At 37.7% G+C, this 13,480-nt stretch overlaps 1 protein-coding gene across 1 annotated transcript in view; it reads right to left on the bottom strand.

The window, feature by feature from the left end:
• Positions 1 to 5,627: 5,627 nt before the first annotated feature.
• LOC113070247 (citron Rho-interacting kinase-like) overlaps positions 5,628 to 13,480 on the bottom strand; it is a 9,866-nt gene continuing 2,013 nt past the window's right edge. Inside the window, exons 3-12 of the mRNA XM_026243473.1 lie at positions 12,968 to 13,103; positions 12,741 to 12,880; positions 8,925 to 9,017; positions 8,718 to 8,826; positions 8,496 to 8,624; positions 8,332 to 8,412; positions 8,177 to 8,255; positions 7,910 to 8,089; positions 6,563 to 6,908; positions 5,628 to 6,305 (exon numbers count right to left, since the gene is read on the bottom strand). Coding sequence (XP_026099258.1) covers positions 6,282 to 6,305; positions 6,563 to 6,908; positions 7,910 to 8,089; positions 8,177 to 8,255; positions 8,332 to 8,412; positions 8,496 to 8,624; positions 8,718 to 8,826; positions 8,925 to 9,017; positions 12,741 to 12,880; positions 12,968 to 13,103 — 1,317 coding nt within the window. The 3' untranslated portion in view covers positions 5,628 to 6,281. The remainder of the gene's footprint in view (positions 6,306 to 6,562; positions 6,909 to 7,909; positions 8,090 to 8,176; positions 8,256 to 8,331; positions 8,413 to 8,495; positions 8,625 to 8,717; positions 8,827 to 8,924; positions 9,018 to 12,740; positions 12,881 to 12,967; positions 13,104 to 13,480) is intronic.

Genomic DNA, 13,480 nt, shown 5'->3' with positions numbered 1-13,480 from the left:
AAAACACAGGGAAGCGAGATATAAATACACTCCAATAAGAAGCAAACATAAAATAAAATAGACATTCTGGATTTGCATATAAAATTATAGTATTATTGATACATAAAAGTGCAAAAATAAACTTACATTCTTTTGGAAAAGTTGTCATAATACATCAAAAACTTGCTACTCTTTTTATTCTTTGTAAGTCTAAGAGATGAAACAAGAGAGTCCAATTCCATAAGAAAATAGGGGAAAGACAAGGAGACTTAAGCCATTTCTGTTTATGAATGAAAAATTTTGCATTCAATATAAGAAAATTAACAACATATTCAACAGATAATAGCTTTGGATTTTCACAATAAAAGATAACATCTTTGAGGATAAAAGTGTGGGACACATTTAGAAATGTAGGTGCTTATGTCAACCCATAATTTGTTGGTAACACCGCAATCAAAAAACAAATGGGCAGCTGTTTCCTCCACAAAACGAGCATGATTCATCGACATTAGAATATTTTGAGATAGACAGATTAACGGGGTAAATTTTATGAAAGATTTTATAATGGATCTCCTTTACCTTATTAGAAATGCAAAATTTACTTGGCAGGAGCCAGGCCTTTCTCCAATTTATATTTGTTATAAAGGAACCCCAATAGAATTTCCCTCTTGGAACAATCTTTCTTTTTGTCTGAAATATTTTGCGGATATGTCTATTATTGCATTTCCGATCTAAAATACCAATACCTCCCAAACGTAAAGCCGGATAAACGCTGTTGCCTTTACTGAATTTAAGGTGACTTGAAATTAACTGAGTTAAACCTACTGGGATGGCTATCATCAAATTATTATATTCCTTTGGTGGGACTGGAAAATTATGAAGATTCATAAATTGTTCGTAAGTTAAAATATTACCAAACTTGTCAAACACAGATAGAATAGAGTTCAAGTTATTATTAAACCATCTAGGGGAAAAAAAGTGATTTATTTCTAACCGTTATATCAGCATTATTCCAAAGGAGAACTTTATGGGGGAAGAATCCATGGACAAAACACAATTTCCAGGAAAGAAGACATTGATGGTGGAAGTTATATAAGGAAATAGGTAACTTACCAGGCAGAAAATTACATTTCAGTAAGAAAGATAGGCCACCAATTTGGTCAAATATCTTTTTGGGATAAAAAACCACATTGACATTGGATTTGCAAGGCATCTTTTCAGCCAGTTTACTTTAATAAAGGTGTTTACAGTGTCTGCAAAGTCCAAAAAATCAAGGCCACCTTCGCTTCTGGAGTTAGTAAGCTCATCTCTTTTTAACTTGTACGGTCTATTTTTCCAGATAAAATCCAAAAATATTTTATTAATTTCCTTTATAGCTTTATCGTTGACGAACAAAGAAAGAGCAGAATATACAAAGTGAGAGAGCCCTTCAACTTTACATAAAAGAACTCTACCATATAATGTAAGATCTCTCTGTTTCGTTTTTTATAATTTTATCAGAAAAATTTAAATGATGTCTACTGATTAAATTTCTACTGATATGAATTCCTAAATATTTTACACTTTTTTTTTTTAAACTAGGATGCCTCCTAAGACTATATCATCCCTTGACATAATTTCACATTTCGAAGTATTAAGTTTTAGACCTGAAGCACATGAGAATTGTTCAACCAAATCCAGAGCTTTTGGTAACTGACATTTGTCCTGCAAAAACAGCGTAGTGTCATCTGCTAGCTGTGATATTTTGAACTCTCTGTCAAAAATTGAGATTCCTTTCAAACTTTCATCTTTAATTCTTAGACAGAGTAACTCTGTGGCTAAAAGAAATAAAAATGGGGAGATTGGACAGCCCTGTCTGACTCCACGATATATATTAAACCTCTTAGAAGTGTCAAAGTTCACAATTACTGAGCTGTTAATGCCTCTATAAAACATGGATACAGTCTCCATAAATGCTTTACCAAATCCAAGTAATTCTAACATCTGTTTCCCCTGAGTGAATTTCTTGAAGAAATATAAGATCAGCTGCACTTCTTTTACAAAATAAAAAAATGGCTTTTCTTTTTAAACTGTCCCGCAAACCTCGAACATTCAACGTTGCAACAGACAATGATTTGAACTTGTACTCCATAAGAACTACCAAATAATTTAAACAAAAACAACAAAAAGTAGCTTTCTTTAGCTTAACCCTAAATGTAAAGGGAGAGGTGGTTAATAACCTATGAAATATACTGACTTAGGATGAAAAACAATTAAATAATTTAAAAAAAATTGTACCACTTCACCTCTATTTCCCTGTAGAACAAACACACAACCACCTACAACGCCGCCATCTTGGCCCTCCCAGGCAGGAGCCATCCCCAGTGCAGCGATTGGCTGGTGGCAAGACGGCAATGTAATGACGTCATATAATTTAAAACGACACCTGACGAAAAACTTGACAAATTTCTGGACTTTTATAAGGGAACAGCCAAGCAAACTAAACTACATAAATGTTATAATAGATACATGAAACAGATAATAGATACATGTTTTTATTTTATTAGATTTTTTCATGATTCCCAATTATTTAGATTCGCAATTTATAATAGTTGTGCAGTCTTTACATTTTTATTTCAATGTAGAAATTATCTATTCATTTCATTTTATATTTGGACAGATTTGTTACGTGACAGCATTAATGAAAGTTTCTTTAGGGTCAATATCATGTTATCTGCATCTCCTGCGCTCATCAAGCCACTCTTGTAATAGCAATCATCACTCAAAATAATGCACGACTCTATTATCTGTATAGCATGTGTGTAAGACTCTAATACAATTATGAAGTAATCATTTTATGACAAATAAATATTTCAGTGAGTAAAACGGTCTGTCTATAGTAGGCTGTTATGGACTACACAACATTTTTATATTATTTTTAAATAATATTTTTCATGATTATTATTTTAAATTATTGTCCCTGGATCAGTACGATACTCTTGTAATAAAGTAGCGCTGGTAGCAGACATATTTTGAGTATCAGTTCTGTTTGAGAAGCGATCTAATCCTGTTTACATGAAATAAGCTGCTCCCGAGCAGGTTTAAGCTTAAGGACCTGTTGCTATGACAGCAGCTCCGGGATGAGCTTAGAAGAACCAAATGATCCAAGATCACGCCAAATCGTCAACATTCAAATCCAGCTAACTGAGTTAGCGACGCGAACAGGCTCCGAAGTGCCGATCTGAATCAACCGAGTCGCGAACAGGCTCCGAAGTCCCGATCTGAATCAACCGAGTCGCGATTCGCGAACATGCTCCGAAGTCCCGATCTGAATCAACCGAGTCGCGAACAGGCTCCGAAGTCCCGATCTGAATCAACCGAGTCGCGATTCGCGAACATGCTCCGAAGTCCCGATCTGAATCAACCGAGTCGCGAACAGGCTCCGAAGTCCCGATCTGAATCAACCGAGTCGCGAACAGGCTCCGAAGTGCCGATCTGAATCAACCGAGTCGCGAACAAAAAAAAAAAAATAATATATATATATATATATATATATATATATATATATATATATATATATATATATATATATATATATATACAATGTATTTTTTGCTATTGCTACAAATATACCCCAGAGACTTAAGACTGCTTTTGTGATCCAGACACACACACACAAACACATATATACATATATAAGCTTATTATAAAATTATATGAGTTGTTACCAAATTTCCTTTAGGCATTTATAACTGGTTTGAGGTTATTATTATTTTATTTAATTTAAGAAACTTTAAAAGATGCTGATTTTAAAGATTATTATTTTTTTTTTTTCATAAAGTCAAATTCTTAAGAAAACACAAAGAAATATTTTAAGGAATACAAATACTCATTGAAAATGAGGAGACAATATTGGTTAATAATTGTATTCTTCAGAATATTTGGTGAATCCGGCCCGAGCTTCTGTTGTGTTATTGTGATATGATCATGATTTAATGTAAATGTAAATAAGAGTTCGATTGGGCTCACCGTCCTTCAGACTGAAGAGAGAAGCAGTAAATGATGACAGAACTTCCTGTGGGACACAACTCTTTCAATCATGTTCTCTGAGTCTGAGGAGACTCTTGAATCTGTAGATATTAAATCTGTGTGTATATTATGTCATGTGTACAGCCAATCTAATGAAAGCTTGACAGACTGAAAGAAGGAAATCTCCCACAATGCCGCTGTCTTTCCTCTCGGTGTTGAACAGAGCTGCTGCTGACTTTTGTGTGAATGAAATTAAAGCACAACACACTGCCAGCCTGATCCATCCACATCCGTCTGATTTTTATTTGTCATTATTCAAGACTTTTATGGATCACATAATGAGAATATGGAGGAAAAACAGACTAAAACTGAGCAAAAATATACATTTTCTATGATGAAATTCTGCTGCTTGTGATGTAAAACAGTGAGATCTTTATAACAGTTCAGCAGATAAAATATGTATATACAAAATATTGCTTTGGCAAAAAAATTAATAAAAATGAAATCCCTTTAAGCTAGCCACCAAAGCAACATTTCTTATTTTAATTTAGTTTTTAATTTGAATGAAATTAAAATGAATAAAAACTATATTGACAAATTAAAAATTATAATAAAATGGCAAAAAAACAAAAAATAAAATATTCCAAAATATTAGTAAAAACTACAGAAGTATCTCAAAAAGTACCAATTCTAGGCCCTCGTGTAGAAATGAAAAATTATTTTAACAACTTGGACATTTATTTTAGTTCTATGGCATTATTTGTAGTGTGTCATTCCTCGGCTCAAATGATTCATTTATTTTAATTTATTTTGTCTATTATCAATATCGGTTGACTTTAATAATATTTGTTGCATTTCATGCAAATGGTGATCTTTCAAGAATGGAAAAAGCACTAAGTTTTTTTTTTTTTTTTTTTTTTGCATGCTTGTAACTCAAGAAGTATCAGAAATATCTTAATGCTCTTTTAGATAGTGGGTCTTAAATTTTCCTTTTGGCTTCTTTTATCTTCAAAGCCCTTTATGATTCAGAGACGCTGCAATTTTAATACGTCTCCAGGAGTAAACCGTTAGATTGTGGCCAAAAACCAAAATGTGGCTCACATTGCATTCAGCTGATGCTTTTCTTCTTTTAAAGAGGAATGTCTGGAGAATAAATAAAGTTAAATTGAAAATAAATTAAATAAATACATTTATGCATTTAGCAGATGCTTTTATCCAAAGCGACTTACATTGCATTCACCCAACCTTGTGCATTAAGTTTGAAACTAGAAATGCATCTGGTTTCTTTGTCAAAACGTGCATTGAACAAACCTGTCAGAGTGTCGTAAATATTCTTTTCCCAAAAGTTTGCGTTCCTGTAACTCAAGACGTATTGAAGATCTCTCAGATTCTAGTTCTTAATACACTTTTCTTTTAGGATCTTCATTTTGAAAGCCCTATTTCATTCAGTCCCAGAGATATGAACATCTCAATGCAGCTCGGCTGACTTTAGTTTCATTGTTGAGGATTTAACCCTTTAAATTCATCCTCATGAGCTTTCATCAATATGTAATAACTTACTGCTACATGCATTCTCACTGATGATTCAGTTTCACCTGAAAAACATTTTAAAAATAAACTCGAAGATGCAGAGGCTCAGATAAAGATAAACTTTAGTTTATTAGTGGCTATAGATGATGCTATCGGAGCATGATCATAAAAAAGAGAAAGAAGAAAGGCTACATCATCTCTGGTTAAACATCAGCGCGGACAGCGAGGGGTTACAGGAAACGAAGCAGGAACAGAGCGCCTCCATGCGACAGAACGAGACGGATGAAGCTGGACTCCAGCAGAATCAGTTTCTTCGAAGCAGTTTTTAAATGAGTTTCTCACATTCAGTTTTTTATTCATTGTTTTTTAACAAAAATAGACCCCACCTTGTTATTCGCTTCTTATAAAAATCATCACGTGGGCGTATTTACAAGATCAACGTGACATTCTGGAGGTTTACAAAGATTCCCTTTCCGTCGAGACGGACGCTACGCTGTCGCCGGGGATTGTGGGAAAGAGCGGGAAGGAAGAGGAGAGGAGACAGAGGGAGTACAAAGAGAAGGACAGGTGTGTGTGTGTGTGTGTGTGTGTGTGTGTGTGTGTGTGTGTCTGTGTGTGTGTGTGTGCGTGTGTGCGTGTGTGTGTGGTTTAGTAAATGCTGGCCGGATCTGTGTTTGTAAGGCCTGGTGAGTGGGACGTTGTGCTGTTTGAGAGCTTCTTCATCAGGACGGGATCGGATTGGATCGGATCTTCACTGATGACTCTTACACTGACGACTGATCCCACACCTGCTGGAGATACACACACACACACACATTCATCAAAACCTGACACACACTATCTGCTGCATGCCTTCAGTCTCTGATTACGGTCTTTTAGTGTAACTGTGCAAGCGTCCAGCTTCAGCTCGACTGTGTGTGTGTGTGAGAGTGTGTGTGTGAGAGTGAGTGAGTGTGTGAGTGCTTGTGTGCATGAGTGAGTGAATGTGTGTGTGTGTGTGTGTGTGAGTGTGTGTGTGCATGTGTGTGTGTGTGGTGGTCCTGACCTTGTTAACAGTGTTGATGGGGGTTCGAGCTGACCCCGTGTGCAGTCTTTGGCGAGGCTCCTCAAACGCCCGTCCGGGTGACCTCTCCCTGCGCAGGTCCATGATGCGTCCGGGCGAGCGCTCCAGCCGGGGGTCCATCATCCGGCCGGGGGACCGCTCCATCTGGCCCGGGGACTTCGCTCTGTCCAGGGGCCGCGCCGGAGACTTGTCCCGTCTGAACTCGGTGCGAGCCTCGTGGTATCGGTGGGGCGTCCCGGGCTGGTGCAGGCCGTCCTCTACATCCGGCATCGCAGCCAGACGCTTGGAGATGTGCTCGTTGTAGGTGGGAGGACCGCGCTTGTTTGGGCTGACACACACCGGGAGAAAGAGAGGGTCAGTCCAGTTCATCCAGCACAGAGAAACCAGACACAAACACAGTAGTCTGGGGTCAGTAAGAGTTTGTTTCTAAAAGAAATTAGTACTTTTATTTATCAAGGATGCATTAAATTGATCAAAAGTGACAAAGACTTTTATAAAGTTACAAAATATAATATTTCAAATAAATGCTGTTCTTTTGAAATCTCTATTCTGCTGTGAAAAATAAAGTGCTTCACAGTTTCCTCACAAATATTGAGCAGCACGACAGTGTTCAACACTGATAATAATCAGAAACGTTTCTTGAGCAGTCTATCATCATATTTTCATGATTTCTGAAGATCATGTGACACTGAAGACTGGAGGAATGACGCTGAAAATACAGCGGAGCATCACAGAAATACATTACACAGAGTTGTGAGTTTCTGCATGGCATTAATGCACATACATATACTCTGAGTCTTTGACACAAACAAGAGTCAATGCAAAATGCAAAAAAACAAGCCTTAAGTTATTAAAGATGCAACTGCATGTTCAAATGTAATGGTTGACTTCAGCATGTGTTTGATGCTTCGGACCATTTAAACAAGAGCAGCAAACCTGGAGATCTTTATCAAAAAAATGTTTAAAAAAATTATATATATAGCAATATTTATAACAGCTAAGAGGCGTTGTTAAGTGCTGTTATAAAACGTTTATTCCGTATACGTAGTAAGGTTTCACAAAATAAAACAGAGCAAATAAAGTGTAATGATATTAATAAAAACAGTATTCTTCCACCAAACGATGCAGCTCCTCAGAAACAGCTGTGGTTGCAACAAAGTGGTTGCCGAGCAACACACAAACATAAACAAAGGTGAATGTTACTTTGTAGCTAATGAACGCAGCTCAGCCAATCAGAATGAAGGAGCGGAACGATCCGCTTTATAAGAAGAATCTGAAGAGTCAGTCTGCTCCAGGGAAAGGTTCAGCTGGTGCTGAGCTCACACTGACCTGCGTGCGGATCCGTTTCTCTGAGCTTCTGCTGCTGATGTCTCCTGACTCAGGTTTCCTTTGCAGCAGATCACTCGCAGCTTGTTCTGGAAGGACGAGGCCAGATACACGGCGCCGGACGAGATGGCCGGACCCAGGTAACGTGGGTTAGGGATGTCCAGGTGAGCGTAAGCGTGAGGCCTGAACACACACACACACACTCAACTCAGTGTGTCTCTAACAAACATCAGGAACAATCCCACACAATCCCGTGGAGGGCAGCTTTACCCGAGCGCAGAGTGACTCTGAACCTCGATGACGTCCAGAGAGTTGAAGTAGGTGACAAACAGGTACGGCTCTCGGTACGCTGCGCAGAAAAGCATCAGATGAATCGAGTGTCAGCGCTCTACACACACACAGCTGGTGAATAAACTAGGTTTTACCGAAGGACAGCGGCAGGCGGCTCCACTTGATGTCATCGCTGCGACTCCTGCGGCCGTACGCGTCCACAAACACACCGAACTCTGCGAACAACACACACACACACACACGGGTGAAACACGGACTCACACACACCGTCAGCGTCTCGTACGGCTCACACACGCACCGTGGAAGCAGAGCAGGTACTCCACCTTCTGCGGCGCGCTGGACACCTGGATGATGGAGATGGGGAAGCTGTGGGACGAGGCAGAGAACACAGCCGAGGCCAGGGTCACGTCGCTCTTATCCAGGAACTCTGAACACACACACACACACACACACACACACTAGAGTTCAGTTGATCAGCAGCAGCGCAGCAGTGTGTGTGTGTGTGTGTGTGTCACCTCACCTTCCAGCACGTACTGCTGCATCTCGATCTCGTAGAACTTGTTGGTGCCGATGATGATGCTGTATCCGGTGAAGTGGATGCAGCTGCAGGGTTCAGACGTCTCGATCTCCTGCGGAAGAGCACACACACACACACACACACACACACCTGTGAAGGGAGGAATGAACGTGTGTGTGTGATGTGCATGAGGAGGGTCTTATGTGTCACCTTTCTGATGCAGAACTTGTTGAGTGTGTCGTTGAAGCGCAGGATGGTGATTTTATTGGGCATCGCGGCACAGATACACATGCACGCGTCGATCTGAAACACACACACACACACACACACACACACACACGCTTCAGTCTACAGACAACTGATAAACAGTTTTTTTCATTATAATAATGCTGAAATAAAGTAAAATATTAGATGAAACACTAAACTAAAACCAAAATGAAACAAAAAATTGATGTAAAAAAGGACATAAAATTAATTAAATTCGACCTAAAATGTGTGTAAACGGTTGTTAAAGTACTGAAATTAAAATTTAAAAAAATAAATAAAAATCAACTGAAAATATAACAATAGGAGCTAATTCAAAACATTAGTTAAAACAATATGTAAAATTATCAACGGTAAAAATAGACATTAGTTGTACTTGCACTTAAAAAAAAAAAAATTAAAAGTTGCCTTTGCAACTAATTGAAATAAAATAAGTTGAAGTTTAAATGATATATATATATATATATATATAAATAAACTGTAATAGTATATGGTAAATACAATATATATATATATATATATATATATATATATATATATATATATATATATATATATATATATATATATATATATATATATATAAATATAAAAAAATGAAAAATTGAAATGTTGCCTTGACAGCTAAATCAGGGGAAAAAAAGCTGAACTAAAAAATAAATAAAAATAAATTAAACCTTTAAATTAAAAGTTAAATGAAAAATAGCTAATTCAGAATATTAATAAAATAATATAGAAATAACGCAAATAACACTGCTAACAACTTTCTAAATAAAACTGAACTAAAATAAAATATAGATATTTAATTAAAAATTAAATATCTTCAACAGAAGTTCAGACTATGAAAAGACAATGCAGAAAAGCCGAGCGGATGTGGAGGAAGACGAAACTTGAAATTCACTATAGCATCTATAAAGACATCCTTCATGCTTTTAATGTTAAACTAGCCACAGCTAGAGAGAACTTCTTCTCAAACCTTATAAACAGTAACTTAAATAACACTCGTACTCTTTTTGCCACTGTTGAGAGACTGACAAACCCCCCAAGTCAGATTCCCACTGATATGCTATCAGACAGCAAATGCAATGAGTTTGCTTCTTTCTTTTCTGAGAAGATCATAAATATCAGGAAGGCGATTAGCACATCCTCAAGTAATGCAGAGGTCAGACAGATTCGGCCAAAATATCAAAAAGATACTATGTCTAATTTTGAAAAAAATTGATAGCAAAATTCTGGAAGACATAGTGCAGAAACTAAAATCATCAACCTGTTGTCTTGACACACTTCCCACATCTTTCTTCAAAAGTGTGCTTGACTGCTTAAAAGCAGATCTCTTAGAAGTGGTGAATGCCTCACTTCTTTCTGGGACATTTCCAAACTCCCTAAAAACTGCAGTTGTAAAGCCCCTCCTGAAAAAGACCAATCTTGATAACACAATTTTGAGCAATTTTAGACCAATATCTAATCTTCCTTTTATAGGCAAAATTATAGAAAAGGTAGTTTTTAATCAGCTGAACAAATACTTAAACTCAAATGGATACCTGGACAATTTTCAATCTGGTTTCCGACCACATCACAGCACAGAGACAGCACTCATTAAGATAATAAATGATATTCGCTTAAATTGTGACTCTGCCAAAATATCGGTGCTGGTATTGCTAGATCTCAGTGCTGCGTTTGACACTGTCGATCATAACATACTACTAGAGAGACTGGAAAACTGGGTCGGGCTTTCAGGGATGGTACTCAAATGGTTCAGGTCATACTTAGAAGGGAGAGGCTATTATGTGAGTATAGGAGAGCATAAGTCTAAGTGGACGTCCATGACATGTGGAGTCCCACAAGGGTCAATTCTTGCACCGCTCTTGTTTAGCCTGTATATGCTCCCACTAAGACAAATAATGAGAAAAAACCAGATTGCCTATCACAGCTATGCTGATGATACCCAGATTTACCTAGCCTTATCTCCAAATGACTACAGCCCCATTGACTCCCTCTGCCAATGCATTGAAGAAATTAATAAGTGGATGTGCCAGAACTTTCTTCAGTTAAACAAGGAAAAAACTGAAGTCATTGCATTTGGAAACAAAGATGAAGTGTTCAAGGTGAATGCATACCTTGACTCTAGGGGTCAAACAACAAAAAATCAAGTCAGGAATCTTGGTGTGATTCTGGAGACAGACCTTAGTTTCAGTAGTCATGTCAAAGCAGTAACTAAATCAGCATACTATCATTTAAAAAACATCGCAAGAATTAGATGTTTTGTTTCCAGTCAAGACTTGGAGAAACTTGTTCATGCCTTTATCACCAGCAGGGTGGACTATTGTAATGGGCTCCTCACTGGCCTTCCCAAAAACACCATTAGACAGCTGCAGCTCATCCAGAACGCTGCTGCCAGGATTCTGACTAGAACCAGAAAATCTGAGCATATCACACCAGTCCTCAGGTCCTTACACTGGCTTCCAGTTACATTTAGGATTGATTTTAAAGTACTTTTACTCGTATATAAGTCACTAAATGACCTAGGACCGAAATATATTGCAGATATGTTCACTGAATATAAACCTAACAGAGCACTCAGATCATTAGGATCAAGTCAGTTAGAAATACCAAGGGTTCACACAAAACAAGGGGAGTCTGCCTTTAGTTACTATGCTGCCCGCAGTTGGAATCAGCTTCCAGAAGAAATCAGATGTGCTAAAACACTAGTCACATTTAAATCTAAACTCAAAACGCATCTTTTTAGCTGTGCATTTGTTGAATGAGCACTGTGCAATGTCCGAACTGATTGCACTATATTTTCACTGTTTTATGTTTATTATTGTTTTATTATTAACTGTTTTAAAATGTTTTAATCATTTTAAAAGTAAAATTACTTGTTTTATTTTTGTTATTATTTTTCTTTATGATTATTTTACTTTCTCATATGTAAAGCACTTTGAATTACCATTGTGTACGAAATGTGCTATATAAATAAACTTGCCTTGCCTTGCCTAAAAAAATGCTGTTTTGGCAACTAAATAAAATAAAATACAATATTTTTACTGTGTATTCAAACAGAAAGTCCTGACGTTTGGACAGTTTTCTTTAGAAAGTTGTATCTGGGTGTTTTACACTTCCAAATAAAATATTGTTTACATATAACATTCCCCAAAAAGTTATAGCCATTTATTACAACACTGTTATCTGCGCTTTTAAGTGAAAAACAGGCCTGTTTAGTTTATTAACAATAGAGATGTGTCCAAATGGAAAGAAAGAAAATGTAAAGAGTATTATATAATAACAAAGCAAAACAAAAAAGTTATTTTTTTTTTGAGTATGAGCAATAAACACAATCCGTGCAGCACAGAGTAAAAACAATTGCACAAATTGTCTCCTGCAACAATACAAACAGTGCAAATGATTCACAAACTACACACAATGAGTGAGAAATATTCAGTGAGCAACAGAAAAAACTGTGCAAACTATCTTTATGAACCATATAACTATTATTTACTTAATATACATAAAACAAATGATCCGCTGGCTGTAATCTGCATCAGAATCGACATAAATCCCGGTGCTTTATCAGATATGTACAGCTGTTTCATCCTTGTTTTTGGTTTGTTTTATGTCAAAGTACACTGTCGTGTGTTGAGTTTTCTCATGCAAATGTGTCATTTTGTGTTTGTATTCATGCACAGACTTGACTTTCACTGTGTGTTGGTTCATTTCTGAGGGTTAAAGTCTGAGCATCATATACTGTGTGCCGGTGGACTTTACCTTTCCAGAAGCGAAGAGATGACAGCCCTTCACCGCCTCGAAGATGTAAGGACTGAGATCCGGCTGCGCTGGAAGATGAGACTGAGCCAGAGACTGCTTGACCCGCTTAATGTCCAGCAGACAGAGAGCACGCTCCTCACCTGACACACACACACACACACACACGGTCAGCTGTCAGTAACACACACACACACACACACACACATGAAGCAGACACACACACTCACCGGTGATCATGAGCAGCTTGTCGAGCTCCTTCAGGATCTGGATCTGAAACACAGAGTCGAGTCCTGGGATGTGTGTGAGAGAGTTCTTGATGACGTTCAGAGCGTACAGACCCTCCTCTGAGCCCACCAGCACGATCTGAAACACACACACACACACACACACACACACAGAGACACACACACACAGACACAGACACACACACACACACACACACACAGAGACACACACACACACACACACACACACACACACACACACACAGAGAGAGAGACACACACACACATACACACACACACACACACAGAGACACACACACACACAGAGAGACACACACACACACACACAGAGAGACACACACACACACACACACACACACACACACACACACACAGACACACACAGAGAGACACACACACACACAGAGACACACACACACAGAGACACACACACACATACATCTTAAAGAAGTCTCTTTTGCTCACCAAACCTAGATTTATTTTATCAAAAATACA

Source organism: Carassius auratus, chromosome 5, assembly GCF_003368295.1.
Source record: "Carassius auratus strain Wakin chromosome 5, ASM336829v1, whole genome shotgun sequence".
NCBI classification, from domain to species: Eukaryota; Metazoa; Chordata; class Actinopteri; order Cypriniformes; family Cyprinidae; genus Carassius; species Carassius auratus.
This window is presented reverse-complemented; position numbering and strand designations above follow the sequence as displayed.